Source organism: Podarcis erhardii (genome assembly GCF_964252035.2).
Source record: "Podarcis erhardii genome assembly, chromosome: 5".
In the NCBI taxonomy this organism is placed as follows: Eukaryota; Metazoa; Chordata; class Lepidosauria; order Squamata; family Lacertidae; genus Podarcis; species Podarcis erhardii.
This window is the reverse complement of record NC_138509.1, coordinates 3,103,302-3,126,965: the sequence shown is the minus strand read 5'-3', so window position 1 is coordinate 3,126,965 and position 23,664 is coordinate 3,103,302. Positions and strand designations below refer to the sequence as shown.

Here is a 23,664-nt window from a genome sequence, read left to right as displayed (position 1 = left end):
GGACTTTTGTCCTGTATGAAGTAACTGGACTTTCTCTGCTGCCCCACTTACACTCTTGGGGGCAGCCGATGAGCCTGATCTGGACAGAGACTATTAGGGTGCTGGGTGAACTCTCCCAAAGTAGTCAAAATCTGTTCCGGAATTATTTTAAGTCCCCTTTAAATCCTATGGCTGACATTGCCTAAGGTGAAATGCCGAAGTCTGATTGGAATCCACCTTCAAACAGAACATATCATTTCCTATTTATAATTACCACAACATAAGGAAAAAAACTATGCAGAAGCTTTGTTGGAATCAAAGTGATTCATGCAGGGCACAGGTGTGATGGAAAACTTTCCTGAATATTCTGCACATTTCTTAAGAAGAGAACTTTTTTGCCAGGGATAACGCACCCAGCTTTTATCATTTATGCATAATATTTAACTTACTGGCAATTCTTGGACCTTTTGCACACCTGGCCATGCCCCATCAAATGTAACCATTCATCTAGCAAGTGCTTCAAAGCATGTCCAATGGGTTGGCACTGTTCGATTTATGTCTGCAGACATCCAAATCCACTAATGTTTTAGGACTTGTAGTAGTATTTGCATGGCGTTCTGTTAAGGAGGTCTGATGTACAGAGCACAAGTTCTTGGCACATCCTTAAAGGGGGATGTTTTCAATATTTCCACAGGATAGATCCTACAAAATTATGTGCACTATGGTCAGGATATCCCATGTGCCAAAGAAATCAAAGCTATATAGTGAGAGAGAACATCATGTAGTTCAATGACATATACTCTTTGAATGATCTTAACTGGACTGCAGTTTTTGAGTTTTCACCATACTGCCCTGAAAACCTTTCAGTTACAAATGCTATTGTTAAGCAATTCCCATTAACTTTAGTACATCCTGTATGTATCTCCAGGCTGCTTTGACAGAGCCATGTAGATGTCTCAGCTAAATTCAAACACTTCTGTTACTTGGGCCAAATCAGGACTGTACATTAAACTGCATGTCTTCAGTGTGGACCAAGAGGACTACTTTGGCCAAAGTTCGGCAGCAAAGGTCTATCAAAGTCTCCTAAAAAGTGTTGAAAAGCATAAGAGAATGAAGTTGGATGTACATCTCTGCGAAGTGCCTCCACAATTCAGAGGAGAGCAGACTATACTATATGCACTCAGCTGCTTGTGTCTGCAGAAATGACCACTTTGCAAATGCTACATAATGTTTATTCTCCACTTAATCCTTCAGTGTGGCGGCACCTGCACTGTGAAACTCTCTGCTAATTGATCTTAAGCGGGTGCCTTCACTGTATCCCCCCCCCCCCCACCAGCACTTGGCAGAATTTTTGTTTGTTTAGGCAAGTCTACCCAGACATGCAAATTTGGCATGTATTTTAATGTGTAGTTTTATTTCATAATTTTATTTTTTACTTCTATATTTTGAAATATTTTAGGTCAACTTGTTTTCAACATATGAGTTGACTGATAATTTTAAAGTATATTTCATATAAACTGCTTAGAGGTTTTGATGATTAAGTAGCATATAAATCCTGTTAAATAAATATTACATATCTATGTGCATCACAGAGACTCTGCCCTCTGATCCCGTGAGCAGCCAGAAACATGCCAGGGAGGCAAACTGCTGCCTCAGCACCAGCCTGGCTGCTTCTGTTTCTCTTCTGTTCCAGCTCCCACCTTGCTGGCAACGGTCCAGAGAGAGGCTGCGAATCATAGACAGGAGTTCTCTCAGGATTGCAAGCCAAAGAGTTTGGGTGGAAGAAAAAAGAGGGGGGCTTGCCTGGCCTCTCCCCAGTCATTCTTGTGTGGCTTCTGCTTCACTGTTGCTGCCGGCTGCCTTTTGCTTCCCACCATATTTATGGGATTTCATGGGATGGCATATGTTGTATGTTGCCAGATAATCCTCAGGCACATGGCACCACATCTCACAAACTCTCCATATCCTCTCCCTCCTTCCCTTCCCCCCTCTCTCTCACACCCTAAATAATTCCTCTCCACCTACTTTTTTAGTTGTATGCATAAACATTTTAGCCATTGCAACAGATGCATCTGCAAACATGTCTAGCATACTTGTCAGGTAGCCAGAGCTGCCCAAAGCTCATTGTTGACTGCATAGTCCTTTGCAAATACAGGCCCTTTAGCTCCAAGGACAATGTGCATCCATAGATATGTGGTCACAGGTTCATTGCATGGTCAACTGTACACAATGCCTCAGCAAGCCAGTAGCAAAAACTAAAGCTTAGATTGGCTTCAAAGTCTTTAAACGAAGCCTTATTTGAGCTACAAAATAAGGAATGCAAGACTTTGGCCCAGTGCCTTGAAAAATACTGCTGCATTCTAGTATATTACTGAATGCATATATTAATCTAGTTGCCTTTAAAAACATACTGCAGTCCAGATTAAATCATATTAGATGGATAATTCTATGTTGCATCTAACTGGAACATTTAAATAGACATAATTATATGGCACCATTGGGGGGCCTGTCTGGATGAGAATGATAACATGATTCCTTGCTTGAAAGATTTAACAAATTAAATGGAAAAGATACACCCCCCCAAAAAGGTAGCAAGCAGAAGTTCAGAACAGGAAAGAAAAATATTGGAATGTACCATGTTCCAAAATAGAAAATGTTTAAATCAAGATTGGACCATCCTTTAGAGGAAGAAGGACAAGGCCCATTTGTCCATTGCTGGAGTAGAAGAGGAAGCCTATCTGCATAACTGGATCTCACCTGTAAGGAGGTGCCAAGGGGCTGAGGTGTGTGACGTAGTTCCTTATTATTTTAATTGTAATTTTGCAGTTTGTTTTAAAATGCTTTCATGCCGTATTCCACTTGGGGAAGGCAGCTTAGAAGTCCTTTAAGCAATCCTCACGGGGAGAACTTTTTCTCCTTCTCTAAAAATAGCAGGTAATCCAAAGAAGCTGAATATATAGGAAAAATCAAGGCAAACAAAGGGAGCCTCCCCTCCCCCCCTGCATGGACTGGAATGTGCTGCCACTGATTTAAAAGGGAGGGAGGCAGAACCATGGAGGAAAAGCCTATCCGTGGCTGCTTGCCATGACGGCTGCGCTGGAGGCAGGGGGCCTCCAATTGGTGTGGAACATGTGAGCACATTTATGTACAGTGGTACCTCTAGTTATGAACTTAATTCGTTCCGGAGGTCCGTTCTTAACCTGAAACTGTTCCTAACAAGAGGTGTGCTTTTGCTAATGGGGCCTCTTGCTGCCGCTGTGCCACTGGCACACGATTTCCGTTCTCATCCTGGGGCAAAGTTCTCAACTCGAGGTAACTCTTCCAGATTAGCGGAGTTTGTAACCTGAAGCGTTTGTAACCTGTGGCATTTGTAACTCGAGGTACCACTGTATTGCAAATGGGCTTTGCACAGGCATCTGGCTTGGCCGCTGTGAGACCAGGGGCCATTGTCTGGTCCAGCAGCCAGGCTCCTATGTTCTTACGTGTTTACACCAGGCCTGGCCAGCGCAGTGGCTGAAGATCGCCTGCTATACAGGGGCTGATGTGGCATATCCTTTTTCCTTTCTGGTCCAAAAGGAAGGGCTAAAGTTAGCAGCCTCATACGCTACACCATTTCACTAGGTTGGGCTCTGGCTTCTCCACACGAAGCCCCCTCAACCCTTGTTTCTTCCACTTACTGATGCTGCATACCCTCCAACACTCCTCAGATGAAAATAGGGACATTTCTCCCTCCCTCCCACTGACCCTCCTCAACCCCCCCATTGTTTGTGCCCCCCTGCAGAGCATTTCCACCACCACTACGCCAACGGCAGGGCACATGCATCCTCCACCACCCTGAGAAAACCCCTTAATCCCGGTTTTATTTTATTCTTTGGTAAATTTACAAAAAGAAAAACACACACTAAATACATTTTAGAAAGGGGCAAGATTAGGTGCAGATGCACAAAGCATTTTTTTAAGCAAGACTCCTTGTGCTCCCCCTTACTCCCTGCCCTCTGCCTGCCCCCCAGAGCTGGCCTTGGAGCAGCAGCTTCTCCCGTCGTCCTCCTCTCCCGCTTTCCAGCAGTCACTTTGAGATGCCCAAGGGAGGGGAAACAGTCACATCCTGGGATTAAATCAGAAGCCAGGATGGCTTTTGCAATTCCAGAACACTTGGAGGGTATGCCACTGCCACCTTCTATTTGTTTCTTGCAAACCCAGTTCAAGTTATACTGGATTTATTTACTTTTGGCTGCCAACTGGATTTGGCTTGTTCAGATCTGAGCAAGTGTTAAGCAGTTGACTGCAAAACTTGTTCAATATAGCATAAAACCATTGGTGGTTTGGGGGGGGGGTTGGGAGTGGATGTGCCTTGAATTCAGTTTAAAAATTGTTCATGAGAATCCACCCTAAGTAGTTTTTTGGACAAATTGGCTTTAGGTTATGGATGAATAATGCTGGCAACATTTAAAAAAAGATCTGTTCTGATGGTGCTGGTGTGGGAATGGAAATTTAAATGAAATGGTTGCATATTAGTCATGCAGCCAATCCATTCTTCTTGGCTCCCTGCTAACACCTGCTGAGTTGTAATATTCTTATGCTACCCACAACATTACCTGGAAAGAGTTCAACTTGTACACAAAGGAGTTAGATAAAATCTGCAACTAAAACCCCAGAGCAACCTCAGAAGCCCCCCCCCCCTTCCCGGTAAAAGCACAATTTCATTTCACATCTTCAGCTTGGTTCCAACTCCAACCTTTCCCCCAAACTTTAGTTATGGATCCTTTGAAGAAATGATTGCTTCCTGCTGGTATTCAGCCATGACCATTTTTTTTCAGCTTCAATAAATAACAAGATGCTATCTTACTCTCATCTTGCCACTGGTCCAAGGATGACTGTTGCCAAGTCCAAAACACTGAAACCGTTCTGAGCAGAAAATGTAGGAAAATTGTTTCAGTCGATTTTTGTTCTTGTTCCATAATTAGACAGTTCTATACATAGCTTTATTCTATTTATATTTTATTGTTCACCTTCTCCCAAGGGATCAGGGAGTTATGACAGCATCAAAAAGAGTTCCCAGTCCAAAAACTCATTACTTGAACATAGCAAAGCCGAGCACCTCTCCCTTGGTCTTCACCAAACTGCAGATCTTCATAAACCGTCCAGTCCTACTGGTGGAAGTTGCCAACTTCAAAAATTCTGCTGCGCAGGCAGGACAAAGGTGGGGCCCACATCAGGTCAAAGCCTGGCAGGCTCCAAGAGGGGTATGGGGAATAAGGAAAGCTTTGTGTCAACTCCCAGGGCTGCTGCTGCTGCTCTATATGGTGGACTCAGTCTCTGCTGGATTCTGGTGCAGGGTGAAGAAGCTCTCCAGGTGGTCATTGGACTTGACTGTCCAGGGCAATTTCTTTAAACTATTTTTGTGACTTGTAGCTTTTCTGACCCAGTGGTAGTTGGATCTACCCAAGTTGCCTTTAGAATTAGTCCAGTGTAAGTTGTATGTCCGAAACATAGACCAGACCCCAGAGACTAGGAAAAATATACATACGCATAGTGTTTCACAGTGAGATCAGGATCTAAAATAAGAATTTCCATCTTTACTGCACCTTGCTTGTTTGATCCTTGCAATGCGACACAACTGAATTAATGTTCCATATTTCTCTTTCCCTTCTCTCCCTCAGAGTCAGACATGAGAAGACAGATACTGTTCGCTGCATTAAGTCCTGCCGACCGAATGACGTCAACTGCATGTTAGATCCAGTTCACACCATTTCCCACACAGTCATTTCATTGCCCACATTCAGGGATTTCACGAGGCCTGAAGGTAAATGCTTTCCCTCACTCTGCAGAAGTAGCCTATGGTATAAACATCCCAGAAGCTCCACCTACAGAAAGAATTGCTAAGAGCCAAATGCATAGCAAGGCTGAGAAGGTCTTGTCATCTGGGCAGCCCAGGAGACCTCCAGACTCATTGCTAGGTGCCCCCCCCCCCATGTCCATGCTGCTGGAACGTAGCACAGCAGTCATATAGCAGGGGACCTATGCCTAAATTGCTTCCTTTTATGGTTTTATTTTATTTCAGGTATTAATATACTGTACTCCTTTTCAGGCCGACTTCAAAAAGCAATTTACATATTATTACAATAAGTATCAGTGAAATGGAAAAAATGTTGTTGTAGTTGTTCAAAAAATGAAGTTGTTGTTTTACAAAAAACACAATAAAATTGAAAAGACAATGAAGAGGTGCTGTAATGGCTTTTTCTCTCCTCCCCTCAGGGCAAGATGATTCTGCAGAGTTGCAGATGATGGGAGGTGTTGTGACGTGGGGTTTGTGATTTCAGCTCTCTTGACATAATATGCTGGAGACAGTTCTCTAGTAACACTTCTTTATTAAAGCAACAAGACTGAGACCTGAGGAGGGGAGAGCTACATTTATAGGGACAGGGAACTAGCTAGAAGGGATACATTTTGGAGGGAACAATATCAGGCAATCACAGTCCTGCCTTTTGGAGGAAACCAATAAGACAGAGGATCCAAATACAGCAGCTTAAATGAACCAATAGTAGCTGTACCCTCTGGAACCAAAAGGCAGTCACTTTACCCTAATGCAAATACAGACAATAATAATACAGATATAAAATCCTTTGACTCAATACACAACAGGAGGGAGGGAATTAATTAACACCCCTGTGTAGGTTCTAGGCCAGGGCTAGGCAACCTAAAGCCCGGGGGCCGGATGTGGCCCAATCACCTTCTCAATCCAGCCTACGGACGGTCCAGGAATCAGCGTGTTTTTACAGGAGTAGAATGTGTCCTTTTATTTAAAATGCATCTCTGGGTTATTTGCGGCACATAGGAATTCGTTCATCCCCCCGCAAATATAGTTCGGGCCCCCCCCCACAAGGTCTGAGGGACGGTGGAGTGACCCACGGCTGAAAAAGGTTGCTGAGCCCTGTTCTAGGCTGCAGGATGAGGGTCTGTCATTCCAGGGTCTTCGTATTCCTCTTGCAGTATTAAGTCACTGGCAGCTCCTGTCCTTCCACCCCCAGCCAGACTTTTCTGTAAGTCTCATGAAGGAGAAGACAACCTGAAGTATAATCTTGCTTTCTTATTTCTCTGCTTTAACTTTTCTGATTTGCAATTGCTGAATAGGTTGCACTGCACTGATTTAAATGTTTTATTGTTGCCATTTTTAGCTTACTTCCGGTATCTTTCCCCTCAGAGATTATTTTCCTTCGTGCCATCACGCCAGCATACCCAGGCAACCAGGCAGACATCATATTTGACATCACCGAAGGAAATCTGCGGGATTCCTTTGACATCATCAAGCGCTACATGGATGGCATCACTGTGGGTGAGGAAAAAGTTATCCTATTATTATTGAATTCAAGGAAATAATCAATAAACATTGGCTTATTGCATCCTTTATTAATTTTTATTTATTTATACATTATATACACCTAGCCTTTAGGGTTACAAATCCTACAAGGCATCTTACAAGCAAATTAAAGAAATAAAAATGAAATCACAATATCAAATCAAATGATACTTTTTGCCTCCCCTGTTTGAAAAACAACGATATTTTTCTGTTCAGTGCCACCAAGTGAATGTATGGAGTACATAGGCAAAGCTAAAGAAGCTCAAGCATGTGTATCTCTTTCCTAAATTGTCGTAATATTGTTACTGAACAAAAACAACACAAGAAGCTGCATGTTGATCTGCAATTCTCTAGAGAAGGAAAACCTGTGGCTGTCTAGATGTTGCCACGATAAACCTCCAATCACTTCTGTTCATTGGTCATCCAGCCTGAGGATGATGGTGGGGTTAGCTATTGAGAAGCAATTGTATTTTAATTTGTATTTTTATGCTGTATATATATATATATATATATGCAGGTTTTGGTGTCCTCGGGTGTCTTCCCGTGTAAAAGTTGGGGTATATATATATATATATATATATATATATATATATATATATATATAAAAAGTGTAAAAGTTGTAAAAGTTGGGGTATATATATATATATATATATGCAGGTTTTGGTGTCCTCGGGTGTCTTCCCGTGTAAAAGTTGGGGTGTCTAGGCGACGTTTCGACGAGGTCTCACTCGTCATCTTCAGGCTGGTGCTTTCGGCTTCTTGTTACTGGAACAGAGCAGGATCTCAGTGTTTGAGTTCCTATAAATACTGTAGAGGGGGTGTGGTGTATAGCCTCCAATGTTCTGGGCAGAGAGGAAGTTCCCAGGCTAGTGTGCCTTTTCTTCTTTTGTTCCTTAATTACTTGAGAGATATCTTGAGTGATTTCTTGAGTGATATCCTGAGTACCACTTAGGTGGGTCATTAGGTGTGGATTAGTTGTTAAACTATATTAGTTGTTACCCCTATACACGAAGCCAAGCCAGAGCACAACTAAGTACAGTACAGCCATCTTCTCAGGAAAACTCTTCACAAAGTTCTAGAGGTCAAGACACAAAGACTTTAACAACTAATCCACACCTAATGACCCACCTAAGTGGTACTCAGGATATCACTCAAGAAATCACTCAAGATATCTCTCAAGTAATTAAGGAACAAAAGAAGAAAAGGCACACTAGCCTGGGAACTTCCTCTCTGCCCAGAACATTGGAGGCTATACACCACACCCCCTCTACAGTATTTATAGGAACTCAAACACTGAGATCCTGCTCTGTTCCAGTAACAAGAAGCCGAAAGCACCAGCCTGAAGATGACGAGTGAGACCTCGTCGAAACGTCGCCTAGACACCCCAACTTTTACACGGGAAGACACCCGAGGACACCAAAACCTGCATTCCTGTACCCGTGAAAATCTACGAAAGCAAATATATATATATATATATATATGTGTGTGTGTGTGTGTGTGTGTATGTGTGTGTGTATGTGTGTGTGTGTGTGTGTGTGTGTGTGTATGTGTATGTGTGTGTGTGTGTGTGTGTGTATATATATATATATATATATATATTCTTAATTAATTGTGTATACCACACTTCAGCCATAGATCTCAGGGCGGTCCACAGCATAAAAATACAAGATAAAAACACAAAACACACAATAAAGACAAGAACGAGAATGAAACAGTAACCCCCTCCCTAAGAGGCTTCAGTGTAAGTGATGCACATATCTGCTGAATGTGACTATTTCTGCTAACGTTGTCGCTGCTGCTGCTGCTGCTGCTGCTGCTGCTGCTGGTATCTGGGCAGACCAGGCTGCTATTTTGTGCACATTGCAAGAGTTGGACTAGTTATCTTGGTGATGGTCACATAACAAGAGTCCTTCTGTATTTTTGCTTTGAACTTATATGGATAGTAGTTTCTTAAATAAATATTGCTAGAAGCTGCACTGGGGTGAAATAGCTGCCACACACAACATAGAGAGGCACCTTTTGTAGCTCAGCCTGAAGGTGGCGCTGTTGGCTTTCCTGTCTTGTAGCAACCCAAATCCTTGTAACATAAATCCAGGTTTATTTCATAATTTATTGAGCAGAAATGTGAGGCTGCATGCCAAGAGGCAACATGTTAATGCAGGCTTATAAGCTCCCACGTCTTAAACAGAGTTTGTTGATGAAAATGACAGTTAAATAACTGGAGGGTTGTTTTGTGTTTACGATGAAGATTATGTAAAAATGGTGGACGGGGTTCTTTGCTTTCCTTGTTTATATGCTACTGGCCTGCTTTTTGCTGTGATGGGTGGGGCTCTTTATTGTATTGCGGTCAATGGAAGGACTTGAGGGGGCTCCCGGAGAAGAAGGTATTTCTCTCTGTGACCTGAACGTTGTCTCTCCTCGCAGCGTCTCTGTCAGGCTTCCCTCTCTTCACCAAGAGCACCCACAAGGCCAGGGCCTTAGCTTTCCCCACAGAAGTGAATGGCAACCATTTGCTTAAACAGGATAAAAAGGGCTCCACTCAGGATGCCAATCCCTACGCTTTGCCACCCCAAACCTTTGAAAACCAGGCCTGCTGTTATCTGCATGGCTTTGCAGAGCAGCCGGTGGCCCTCCAGGCTCAGGAACTGGAGCCCAACATCTGGAGGGGCACCAGCTTGGGCAACACTGGGCTACAGCTTGAAACTTTTAGATACTGTTTAAAAATTGCCCCACGTTTCTGTCCAAAATTTGACATCCACAGTAGCTGATAACAAATGGAATAAAGCAGACAGAAAAACTATAGTAAAGATTGAAGGACCAATTTCTCCAAAACTCCCCTGAGCTGCCAGCCAGGAAAAGAAGCAAAGATGTCAGTAGCTGTCCTCCTTCCCTGGGAGGTACAATGGAGGGGCAGCTAGAGACTGAAAAAGCACTTTCACGCATGGCTGTCTGGCAAATTTCAGTCAGCAGCAGGAGAAGATGATCAGATCTCTGATGCTGAGGGCAAGGGAAGCACATGGCATGGGAAGAGGCAGTCCCTACATCTTGAGTAGTTCTTTTTATCTGCATTAACCACTGTAAATGGCACCCAAGGCACCTGCACAAGTTGAAATTAAACAGCTCCTTCAGGTGACCTGTTTACTGAGCCTTTATCCTGATTTTATGCAGCAGTTATACAATGCCTGCTCTTTATTGAACATCCATTCCAGTTGATTTGTTGGGAGATTATACATTTTCCCATCAACCAATCATTTCCCCACAATACTGTACATTTTAATGCATTTCCTCCTTACTTTCCTAACTGTGAGAGGTGGTGGTGTACCCTCCCCCCCCCCCAGTGGATTGCTGCACCAGAGTGCTTTAATCCACTTTAATTGCACAAACTGATATTGTCCAGAATGCAACTGAATCCTTCCTGAAAACCAGTACAGTGGTATCTCGGGTTAAGTACTTAATTCGTTCTGGAGGTCCGTACTTAACCTGAAACTGTTCTTAACCTGAAGCACCACTTTAGCTAATGGGGCCTCCTGTTGCCGTCGCGGCACAATTTCTGTTCTCATCCTGAAGCAAAGTTCTTAACCTGAAGCACTATTTCTGGGTTAGCGGAGTCTGTAACCTGAAGCGTATGTAACCCGAGGTACCACTATAACAACCTCCAGGGGAACCTTGTACTTAAGAGTTACTAAAAGCCAACAATAAAAAGCAGCAGCCCGTTGAGTGAAAAATGCCCCACAAGCCAGATCAGTCCACAGGAAACATCCTTAGAACACAAATGTCTTCGCCTGATGGCAAAATACTGTTCAAGGGCGGCTGCAGGGGAGCAGGAGAGATTGGTTTCCTTGGGGAGTGCATTCCACGATCCGGATGCCACTTTGAAGAATGGCCACTCTGTGCCCTCCTCACAGAGCTCCCCGAGTTGAAAGAGGGGAAACAAAGAGGAGCTTTGTAAGCACAGATGACTATCATACCATTGGTTTACAATATATACCGATATGTAAACAGACATTTCAGGTTCTGTCTCATTGCTTTCTGCTGTATGAGGATCACTCTTTGGTATTTTTGCTTAAATGGCTCAATCTCTTCGCCTGACAAGCTCCCCTTCCAGCTGGGGTTGCCAGGTCTCCCAAGCTCTGATGGTTAAAGTTCTGGAGCCTAACTAGGGAAGAAGGGGTGCAACACAGCAAATGGCCAAAGATATTGTCTTTGGGATCAGTGGGCAAAACCCCACCACATTTGGGGGCTCAGGGCAGAGCCTGATGGAAATGGGGTAGTAGATAGGGAACACCTATGCAACTATGGTTGGCAAAATTATCTGTCTGGGTCCCCCCCCCCCCCCAATATTCTAAGCTTTGGCACAGAAAACAGTTTCTGGGGCTAAGCCCTGGGTGAATTTTGGCTGTAATTTATCTGTGCCCTCAAAATTTAGCTCACTTTAGCCTAGGCTGGTGATGGTCACAATATACATGCTGTACCAGGCTGGGAAAGAACCAGACGTGCAGGATTCTCCCGCTGATTTCTACGCTTGGGTTCTGAGACCTGGCTGGCCCCTTTGCAAAGAGCCCCAAAGTTTAGCAGTTCATTCTGCAAGATATTCCTTGTAGCCTTAAATCACGGCTGAACTAGGGGAAAGGGTAAACAGAAGTAAAGCCTCAGCTTGTTCTCCTTAAGCCTTTTTACAGACTTTCTGCTACATACCTTTTTGTTTTGTTTAGTTGCGCGCCCCCCCCCCCGGTACCTTTTAACCAGCTGTCAGTGAAGAATTCGTTTTCAGCTTGTACAAAAAGGTCCTATTAAAGCCTGGGGTATTAGAGAGCACTATGCAGCTTTCCCCCTCTGCCTTGTGTTGGGGTTCTGTGATACCACCTGTGTTCAGGCAGGGCATTCAACTGTAGGATGCTTTCTCTCCTTTTCCTCCCCCCCCCCCCCCGGCCCCAACCAGGCACTTACACACTTACGTTTGGTTAATGGAAAATGAAACTTTTGCCCTTGAACATTGCTGTTAGTAGGAAACTTTTTCTGAAACCAGCACCGTCAGGATATTTTGATGGGGCTCTCATTCGGAGAGTGGCCCTATAGCAGGCATATGGTTGGGTAATCACAGGCTTTCAATCCACTTTCTGTCTGACAGCATTTAATTTCTAGAAAAAGGAGATGTCAAGTGTGTTTTGGAACCCCCTTTCCCCAGTGTTGCCGCAGCAATCAAACCCTAGGGCTCTTCCTGCTTCCTTGATCCTGCCTCTTTTCACTGGGAAAACCTGCCTTTTACCACTGAATTGGATCAACGCTTGCTCTGATTCAGCGGTCAAGTGTAGCTATTCCCAGGGAAAAGAGGTGGGGCAAAAGGAAAACCACTCTGACCCATGCCTAGAAAGCAGGTGACATAGTGGTAAACCTCTCAAACTTGTGCTTTTTAGTGTAGACAGACAAATCCAAAATTGTATTAGGAGAGCATTTATCGAAAGCAAGAGGAGACAGTGGCAAGTCTATGGGTCTCTGCATCCACGACCATCTGGTTTTGTGCCTTACTGTTCCAGGGTTCAGTTTAGGCACTAAAAACAGATACTGGCACTGTGCCCTGATGTGCTCTGGCATAAATTAAGCCCTGCAATTAGCCTTATGAAAGCACAGCAAAATAATTATTCCTCTCTTCATCTGCATAGCCAGAACTGTGCGTAGGTATTAATTCTGCAGAGAAGGCACAGAATAGAGAGTGGGATGCTGAACTGAAGCTGAGTCAAAGGGCTTCTTCACACTTAGCAGGCTTTGTGTCCAAGTGCTTTTCCCCCTTGCCCTGAGCTTTCCCCACAATGCACCACTTTTTACCACCGAATTGGAGCAAATGTCAGTTGAGGATTTCCATGGATTCCCGTTTGCTCTGATTCAGCTTTAAAGACTGGGAAACTCTGGAGCAGAAAAGGGGTGCTTGGAAGTGGAGCTTTAACTAGCAGAACATGCCTGGAAAGAGCAGAGCAAAGCTAAGTGTGACTAAGACCAAACTGGGGGCAAGGCCTGATTTGTTCTGTGGCATCGCCATTCCTAACGCGACCCCAAATTAGCTGGAATGCTTAAAAGATTGTGCTGCCAAAGCAGCTGATCATGGAGACAATAGTAAGGAATGTGTATGAAAAATAGCACAAAATAGGTGAAATCCCCAAATATATTTGAACTGCGTAATCTTGGAACAAAGGAAACTGTTATGTACTAAGCTTGGATCCCAGAACAATAGGCAGGTAGGATCCTAGAATGCAACAACTGATTGGCTTGCAGGAGAAGACCAATCAGGCTCCAGGAGGAAGTTAATCAGCCAATCAGACGGGACTCATTGTGTAAATAATGTATATAAAAGCCTGAGGTTTGGGGGGGGGGGATTTCAATCACTCTTTTACAAGCTGCAATAAAGAGCATGAAATCACTGCACGACTCCGAGTATATTTCAGCAACATAAGCATTACTTTCAGTGCATAAGATGCTGCTCATCTGAGCTTTTTTAAATGTAATGCTAAGTAGTGGGGACCCATGATTTTCAACAGAACCACAGTTTGTGGAGGTTAAATAGGGTTAAATACCAACATTCTCTGCAATGTATCTTGGTCTCTTCACCTCCCCCCCCCAACCTACATTTAAAGGGTTTAAAGATGATGTAGAAGCCCCCTTCCCCAGTCTTATTCTTGGAATTTGGTCAGGGATTAGAATGCACAGCAGCTGAAAAGGATTCGTTCTTCAGAAATTCTGGGCTCTCATCTCTAGGTAATGATGGAGGGATTGTGCAATGGCTTCCAGGTCCAATCCTCTGGATTAGCCCTTTATTTTCCTTGGTAAATTGAATCACACAGACGTGGCCTGGTGTGCACCATGGTGCGGCTTATAGCCAAGAAATGGTCAAGGAGTGGCGCTTGCCACAGCCTTGGTGACATGACTATGCTATTCAGTTATGAACAGGATCCTGCTCTCCCCCACCCCTCCGCTCCCTCTCTTTGTGTCTCCCCTGAAACTAGAATTCGGGGCTACCCAGCTATATTGATTGGCAGTGGAATCAAGTAAAAATAAGCACTTCTTTATACAACATGTGATTAGTTTGGATGGTCCACAGCTGTGAGATGTGGCAGTGGTGATAAGGTTCTTTAAAAAGGATAGGTCTATCAATGGATATTAGCTATGACAGATGGAACCTCCATGTTCAGAGGTAGTAGAGCTGAATACACTGTCAAAAAGACGTGGGTGTTGCCTTTATGCCTTTCCTGTAAACTTCCGAAATAGTCAACCTGACCACCGTTCGAAAAATAACACTGGACTAGATGGGCCTTTGGCCAATCCAGCAGTTTTTATGTTCCCATGTACTGTGCCAAAGCTGAAATGACACTAAATAATGTGCAGCAAGGCTGTGTCTTTAAGGTGCCACAATATTATTTGCCATACATGCAGTGTGGTTTGAACTCTCCAAATTCCATATTCAGCGTAAGGCTAATATGTGTTGCGTAATTTTCTCCCTCTCTCCTCTCCCCACGTGCCCCCTTAATCTGTTCTTGGGGTTCCCCCCCACCCTCCAGAGCAGATTTAGAGATGGCGTGGGGGGCAGGAGGAGGGCGTGGGGGGCAGGAGGAGGGGAAGTTGCACTAGTGGGAATCCTTGCACTGGCTTCCACTAGCAGTATGATTCAGTTGAATATGGCTCAACACATTTTTATTAAGTATGTCCCAATTAGTGCAACCAAACTAACCAAAGCAAAATATTTCACGGTATGGTGAAGAAAATTAGTAAATCCAGAAAGTTGAGTGAGACATGAATGCAAACACAAATGCTGCATTAAGAGCGTTGTCCCATCTAATTGACATGGACTGTGTGTGCTAAGATGTCAGAGCCCACTTTTGGCACAAGAAGGAAACAGGGGTCTGCAACATCAACTGATGCAATTGGCAGGTAACATTTAGCCTTTTGGTTGGCCAGTCTTTCCAGAATAGGTCCCTGGCTCCTGCTTTTGTATAGTTCAAGTGATCTGCTTGCTACACTTCAGATCTAGTGGCCTCGGGGATCCTGTGCTGGATTCCAGGTCTAGATTCTGGGAGGATGCTCTGCAGCTCCGCATATTGCCAGCTCAGGAGTATTTGCGAGGAATGAGTTAAACAACAGAATGGCTCTTTTAAGTTTAAGATGCAAGGTTATTAGCAAACTGGCTAAGTGATACAAAATACAAGCAGAAACCAGACATGAAGGTGAACTGCCTGAGGGGCTGACATATTTTGAAGGCGGGCAAGAGGGAGGGAAATGTAATTATATCTTACAGCAACATAAATGAGCCAAAAGAATACCTTCAGCATCTGTCTGCAGTACCAGAAATCCCGATGAGGAGAAGAGTGAGAAGACAAACAATGCTAAGTTTAAAACCAGCGACCTCCTGGCACTTGCAACAAGTAATGTTAGATAATCTCTATATTTTCCCCATTCTTTTTGGAATTTTTGTTTAGATCATCCCCTAATTGTATCTGTCATTTTGGCCAATTCAAGGTAATCAAATAATTTATCTTGCCTCTCTTTTTTTGTTGGTACTATCTCTTTTTTCCAATTAAGATTCTCGCTACTGATGTTGCATACAGGAATATTCTCTTATTTTCATTTGCAATATTGGAGTCTAATACGCCCAGCAGAAAAGCTTCTGACTTTTTTTTAAAATAAAGGTTTGTTTAAATATTTTCTTCAGCTTATCATATACCATATCCCAGAAGCTCTTAATTTTATTATAGGTCCACCACATGTGTAGTAGCGCCCCCTCTGCTTGATTACACCTCCAACACATTTTGGATTTTGTTTTATACATCTTGAATATTTTGCTAGGTGTTATGTACCATCTATAGAACATCTTTAGAACAATTTCCTTTATGGCTGCTGCTTCCTTTCTTTTGCCACCTCCTGCAAGGCCAAATTTTACTTTCTCTTTTTGTGCAAAAGAGCTGCTTTAAAAATAGAAACATCACAGCCAGTGAGAAAAGGAAGGCTGTATCCTTTCCCTTTGGCTAATGAAAACCAAATGGAAGTAGTGGGTTTGGTAGCAGGCTGTGTGGCAGGAAAGCATCACCACACATGTAAGAAAACCCCACACCTACACCACATGCAGCGTGCAATTTTGTATTGACTTTTTTGCCCTTATTCAATTATTCACGGATTGGGATAATTCAGATTTATCAGAGCGGAATTGTGGCTGTCACTTGAATGAGGAGGATTTCATGAGAAGGATATTTAAGAATAAGAATAGAAGAGACACAGGAAGCTTCAGCTCCACATTGAACTTCAGTGTGGATGACCCCAAAGTTATTAGCCAAGAATAGTGAGACCTGACATGTGTGCCTCACTCCCACAGTCTAGTCCAATCTTTGGGAGAAGTGGGTTTGTTGCACGAGACCTCCCAATCACCAATTTGTCAGGATGTGATTGCCTTTACGCAAAGAGAGTGATGGTTTGGAAGTGCCTTGTGACTGACCTCAGACCAGAAGTGTGGCAGAGTGAGCCTTCAAACTCTGTGCCCTGGTCTCCCCTGTTTTTCCAATATTTTTGCCAGGGTTGGTTCTTGAAGACCAGGCACTAGGATGATGGTGTTTGTCATGCTTGCCTTGAAGAGAGCCTTACAAGCCCTTGAGATTCACATGACTGTATCAGGAAATATGCATCTTGGCACCTTCACGAAGCAAGAGTTACTCACTGAGCTTTGTAACATTTGTATACCAGAGTTCCAGTGCAGGGTTGTCAAGTTCCACTGATGTGCATCCTCTGATGAGGCTGCATGCTGGGCCCAAGGGCCTTTGCCTTGCCCTGTTGCAGGTAGAGTGGCAGGCTGTGTCTGAATAAAGGCAGGTCTGCTCCTGCTGCTCTGTCAGCATGGTTGACAGATGCCGCATCCCAGCCTGGAATGTACCTGTTGACAGGAGTGCGATGTTGTCCCGCTTGCAACTGACACAGCTGCAACTGACATAGCACAGAAAGTGAAACTTCAGTGCATGTAACTGTAGTTGTCATTTTAGCCTTAGTTCTTGCATTTCCCCCTCTCCCAGAATGGCTAGCTACCCATAAAACACAACAGTAAAAACGCTGTTGAAAATCGCAACAAAACCCCAACATTTTCACCCCCCCAAAACGGGACTTCAGTGCTCATCAGCAGGGTTGTGCCCAAGCACTGGACCTTTGGCACGGGACCTTTGCTAAGTGTCAGAGTGCTGGAATGAAAAGCGTTCTGGCGCTCATCAGTAGGATGCACCGGAGCTCTGGTGAGACCCTGCTGGCTTGTACCACAACAAAAAACGGGAAATCTCAGGATGCAAACAGAAGCTGGGATTGGCTTCTGTGATTCCCGGATGTCCCCCTTAAAACAGGACAGTTGAGGGGTATGTAATACAGTCCCACACAACACAGTAATCAAAGGCATAAAGTAATCAGTGCTGCAATTGACTCAATAGGACAGGGGTGTGGAAGCAGATTGTCTCCCCTATCGCTGTGGGTCAAAACTGAGAGAAGGGTGGGGTTATCCAACTATCAGTCACCTGACGGTGATGTCCGGTGACCCTTTTTCAGCTCTATGGTTTGAAATCAAACTATGTGGGGAAATGTGCAGCTTGAAAAGTGCTCTGAAAGAACCAAGTGCCAGCTGATACTTGGGTCTTGTGGAGCACTTTGCAAGATGCTTTGCAAGACCCAGTGATCAGGTGAAGATCAGCTGGGGTGTGGTATGGGCCAAAAATGGCCTTATGGGCCAGGTGAGGAGGCCTGAGGGGCTCCATTAGACCAGAGGACCCCCGCCCTTCAGTAAGGCCACTCTATGATCTGAAGGCCTGTGCAAATAAATAGGTTTTTAGCTGTCACTTGAATGAAAATCAGCTTGGGGCCACCAGATCTGTACAGGGAGGGAATTCTGCAGACAGGGTGCTGCCCCTGAGAATGCCCTACAGGGCTCCCCATCAAATCTGAGAACCTGGGTTGACAGGTGTGAGAGACGCCACCAGATAAAGTACTTTGGGTCTAAGCTCTTCAGGTCATTATGCACCTTGAATTGGGTCTTGATAAAGAGACCCACCTTGTCACTGGAAGTCCATGTGGCCTCACTGGGAGGAGGGCCTATGCCCAGTTTCAGATTTAGATGGAGGTAACTTGGCTACAGTAATCCAGCCTCTGAGAACTTCCCGGTTGTATTTCTGAGATGCCCTCTACATTGGACTTCCCTTGAAGACCAGTCGCTACAAGGACACTGCCCATTTGCTGCTTGGGGCAGCAAGGTGGCATTGCACGACCCCAATTGGCAGAGTATTGCACTGGCTGCCAGTGGGCTACCAGGACTCTTTAACATCTTTAGCTTGTCCCCAGTGTTGATGCTATAACAGAGGTTCACATATTCAAAACCTCTGCTGAGCTGAACATTTTGGTACAGAGTTGTTTCTTTCAGTTATTGGAATCCAACAGTGGCATTTAAGGAAAGATTATTTGATATATATTCCATTTCCCAGTTCACACTAGTGGTGGTTTTTTAAGCGGGGGGGATGATCTGATTTTTGCTGACCTTTCAGCCTTTGTGTAGTTTCAAACAAAGCCCTGACGAAAAATGAGTTGCTATTCTACTAGGACTCCAAATCTGCCTCCAAAATGTATGCTAGGCAGCCATGTCTCTTCCAGCTTGACCCGCCTCCACTCCAGTATCCTGAAAATTGCAATAAGCAAGATGTCAGGCAGGAGAGGATAACAGGATAACAAGAGCAGAGGAGGAATAGACAGGAGAAGCCATGGCTGCTTCATCTCTGACTGGATCAAGGAGGGGCCCAACCTTGCCTGCTGACCAGGGTATATGCAGAGTGGGAAAGAAATTGTCTGAATTAAATGATTGCATCCTATGGATTCATGTGTTATAGGTTAGAAGATAATGCCAAAGAGAGAACACGCTTCCATCGCCAGGGCTGTATTCCAGGGAGATTCCCTAACCCTCCACCCCCGTCTCAGTTCCTGCCAATACAAGTCAATTTTATAAGGGAGGGGAATCCGTCCAAGGAAATGAATCTTATGTGTAACATTTTAGGGACTGGGGGGAAAGGATGCTTAAAAAGAGAGGTGTGTTTATGGAATATGGCAAGCAAAATGAATGTGGTGAAAAGTCTGCTATTTCTTAGCATGCTGAAGATATTAGTCAGTATTTAAGTAGGACAAAACTCTAAGGTCATCACGGCATTCAGAAAAAAGGGTGCTGACAGCTGGCATAAGCAAACGTTTATCTCTCCCATCAGATCCTAAGCCAATGTGTTCTTAGGGAATTGGTAGGAGACTGCTTCTGGAATGCCATACACGCTGCCGAGCTCTCCACTTTTGAAACATGACCTCAACTAAGATCTAAATGGGACACATATCAAATAATCCTTCCTTAAACTGTACATTTCCTTCCAAATTAAATGCCACTGTTGGATTCTAATAACTGAAAGAAGCAATTCTATACCAAAATGTTCAGCTCAGCAGAGGTTTTGAATATGTGACCCTTCCTTATTCTGTATTTTGCACTTTCAGAAACTGACAGTGTAGGAGACAGTCAGCCATGTGTTCTGTTCATGGCGGAGGGCAGCAAACTGCAGGGAGAGAAGCAGAAGATGCTGTCAGGCAACCACAGGCCAGAGCCCAGAGTATTGGGGGTTTCATAGCAGAAAGCAGTTTGAAAGGCAGATTATATGCAACTACTGTATATATAAAATAGTCACCCAACAATATATATGAACAGCCAGCAATAAATATCCATTGGGCAGCTTACAAATAATATTTAAATTTCTTTTTATTATTAAACTCAACAATCAACAAGACAGCACCTGCAACCCCCTGTTGCAGCTTCTGGTAAATGGATTTTGTGGGGTTTTTTCTTTTTAAATTATTTCAAAAATCTGCTTATCCCAACTTAACAATGAAAGGAAAGGAACATTGGTGTTCATTGTGGCAATCAAAGCTTCTCTGAAGCTACAGTCTTTTTCCAAGTTTAGTTGCTTGTTTCCATTGTGAACAGTATATTTTCTACAGAGGAAAGTACCAGGGGTGGCCTATCCTGTTTTGGCACCTGAGATCAAATGGTAAGGTGCCCCCCACCCTGGCTTGCTTACCAGGATTGTGCAGAGGTGGCTTCCAGGTTCTGGAAGTAGGGCTCTCCCCTTGTGGGGGGGGGGGGAAGAGGCACCCATGCCGCTGCCAGAAAAGTGAGATGTGAGAAAAGACAGCAGCAGCAAGATCTTGAGCAGAGTCTGTGAGATCTCGCAAGAGCTCTTTAGGATCTCATGAGATTTTGCGGGGCTCTTGCAAGATCTTGCCAGAACCTACTGCTGCTTCTCCAGTGATGGCGGATGGGGGCCTGTGGGGGCGTGTGCTCCACTGAGATTCTGCTGCCTGAGGCAGGTGCTTCAGTCTGCCTCATGGGAGGGCTGGCCTTGAAAAACACAAACCTTGAAATGTGCAACAAGTGGGTGGGTTAAGAGCTTTCCCACTCCAATATCTCTCTATGAAGAAATGGTGGAAACTTCTTTTAAAGGGCTGCCTAATTAGGCAGATGTTAAGAGTTGAGTAGGGACACAGGTGGCACTGCGGTCTAAACCACTGAGCCTCTTGGGCTTGCCGGTCAGAAGGTTGGCGGTTCAAATCCCCACGACGGGGTGAGCTCCCATTGTTCGGTCCCTGCTCCTGCCCATCTAGCAGTTCAAAAGCACGTCAAAGTGCAAGTAGATCAATAGGTACCGCTCCGGCGGGAAGCTAAATGGCGTTTCCGTGTGCTGCTCTGGTTCACCAGAAGTGGCTTAGTCATGCTGGCCACATGACCTGGAAGCTGTACACCGGCTCCCTCAGCCAATAAAGCGAGATGAGCGCCACAACCCCAGAGTTGGTCATGACTGGACCTAATTGTCAGGGGTCCCTTTACCTTTAAGAGTTGAGTACCATTAATGCATCTTTCAAATTCACTACAGTTTTCATAATAAATGTTTTAAAATTTATTCCTAGCTAAAATGCCACCCAAGTTTGAGAAAGTGACATACTCTGGAGCCAAGAGGGAAATGGTTTGGGGGCATTCTCCCCTCCCCAGTTTGGCCTGAGAAAAAGAAAAAAGAGGCCGTGCCGTGAGCTGGCTGCTGCTGCAGCAGCATCCTTGGCTGATTCTGCTTTCTTTAGGAAGCTGTGAAAGGGATCATTAGGGGCTACACTATCTGCTCAAAGGAGGGTGAACGCCTCTACCGTGTTGTGCTTTTGCATTGTAAATAAAGCACATATTACAAGCAAACAAAAATCTTCTGCTACACGGTCCGTGGAACTTTTCATCACTTGTGGTAGTGGAGAGCAAACTTGAACTTTTTCTTTTTGTATAAGGAAGAAAACAAAGCCCATTAACGTCCCTATGTGCTTAAGAAAAAGAAAAAAAACAGTGTCTTTAATACTTTCTCAACCTCTGAGCCGCTCACTTTGTGTACAGCCTCCATGAGGTAGACACGTTTCTGGATTTGGTTAATTTCCTTATTCTACATCTACTTAGGCCTTATTCTGCTGGAGATGAGGACCAGCAAAACTCGCCCAAAGACACCATGGAAGACGAAGGTTTTAGCCTGGGGTGCGAAGGGCGAGAAGCCACCTCACAGGTGCTCTCAGACGCATTGTGAACACATCTGCAAATGGCTCTTTGTTTGCAGCATATTCAGCCGACCCTTCTCTTTAGAAACTACATTCATAGTGGCATTTTTCTCCATGGTGTCTTCTAAACTTCCTTGCTGCCACAGCTTCTTGTCTTCACCACCTGGAGCAGGGCATCAATGAATTGATCTTCATGACCATGTCATTTCATGTGGTTGGGAGCAGTGCTTAAGATCCTCTGGTCCCAAATTACTTTAAAATAAAAACCAGTCCTCTGAAACAGACTGCTAAAACAGCAGAACACCTCTCTTAAAGGCCCCATTCTTCCTGTCAACACCCTGGTAGTCGCATTGTAGGCAAACTGAAGTTTTCAAACTTGCCTCCAAAGGTAGGTTTTCCTACAGAATATTACAGGTATCTAACCTGAATATTACAGGTATCCTGCACTGCAGGGGATTGGACTAGATGGCCCTTGGTGGCCCCTCCCAATGCTGCTCTTCTATAATTCTGCAAGCAGGGCATGCATGGTGACTATGGCCTGTTGCACAGCCTGGGAGATAGGCTGGAAGCTTGTGACACTCCATAAGCCAAAGGCCACAGAATGGAATAGCCACATCCCTTGTGGGAAATGACCTGACCGGAAGGACTAAGGTCATTACTCGGTATGGCAGAGCTGAGCCCAGTAATATTTGTGGCACTAATTCTTCTTCCTCCTCCTCAACCCACAGGTGTGGTTCGCCAGGTGAAACCCATCATTGGCCCCTTCCATGCTACCTTGAAGCTGGAGATGAACTACGTCATTGGAGGGGTTGTCTCACACCGCAACGTTGTCAACGTGCACATCTTTGTTTCGGAGTACTGGTTCTGATCCACCTCGCCACCTGGGTGGAAGCAGGAGAGCTTCCAAGTGAAACTCTACCACAAACTCATAGAAACGTTATGCAGACCTACCTTTGGGGGCAGGGAGGGGTGAGATGGGGTTTGGGGTTGGGAGTGAGACCAAATAGCTTCTTTTTCAACATTTCTGTTGAACATTTCAAACATTTCAACATTTCTGTTGAACATTTCAAACATTTCTGGTTTATAGTTTAATTAAAGGACCAATAGCAAACTATCTAAAATAGAAGTAGGATGGAGCAATAACCTTTGAGTCTGATCTAGCTGGATTGTATATACAAATAAATAGTGTGTCCAGCTCCCTGTCCTTCTATGGGGTTTTAAATTCTGTTTTGTTGAGGTCTTTTAGGCAGGGTGCTGCATGCAAGATTTTGCAGGATCAGAGCCTTGCCTGCCCTCACCCTCCCTACTTCCACCTTCTTGAATGCCTTGCCTGGCTATCAAATTAATTTTTTCATTGTAAAAATCCAGAAATCACCTCTGATGAATTTGGGGCACAACCAGGGCTTTTGTTCAGCTCAGTTCCGGCACCTCTCAGGTCGGCACCAATGCCGTTATAAGAGAACAAGGGAGGCGTTTTTTTGTGAGTTCTGGCACCTCTTCTTTTAGGAAAATAGCACTGGGCATAACTGACCTTGAAAATGACCCCTCCGCCACACGTATTCCACATATCTTTTCTTGCAATGAGTGGGGTGGGTGGGTGGAGTTCTCTGGTGCTTCAAAATAGGTGTGTATTTTGGGGTTTTTTAATCTGAAAGTTTCATTAAAAGGCATTAGCATCAGGTAGGCCCCAACTAAAGTAAATGGTAGAAAAATAAACA

General features: G+C 44.4%; 1 protein-coding gene across 1 annotated transcript in view; it reads left to right on the top strand.

Moving 5' to 3' along the window:
• The window catches only part of FBLN1 (fibulin 1), a gene marked incomplete at both ends in the record, with an annotated part of 57,149 nt that extends 34,335 nt beyond the window's left edge, over positions 1 to 22,814 (top strand). Inside the window, 3 exons of the mRNA XM_081861356.1 lie at positions 5,640 to 5,782; positions 7,181 to 7,312; positions 22,675 to 22,814. Coding sequence (XP_081717482.1) covers positions 5,640 to 5,782; positions 7,181 to 7,312; positions 22,675 to 22,814 — 415 coding nt within the window. The remainder of the gene's footprint in view (positions 1 to 5,639; positions 5,783 to 7,180; positions 7,313 to 22,674) is intronic.
• Between the last annotated feature and the right edge of the window lie 850 nt (positions 22,815 to 23,664).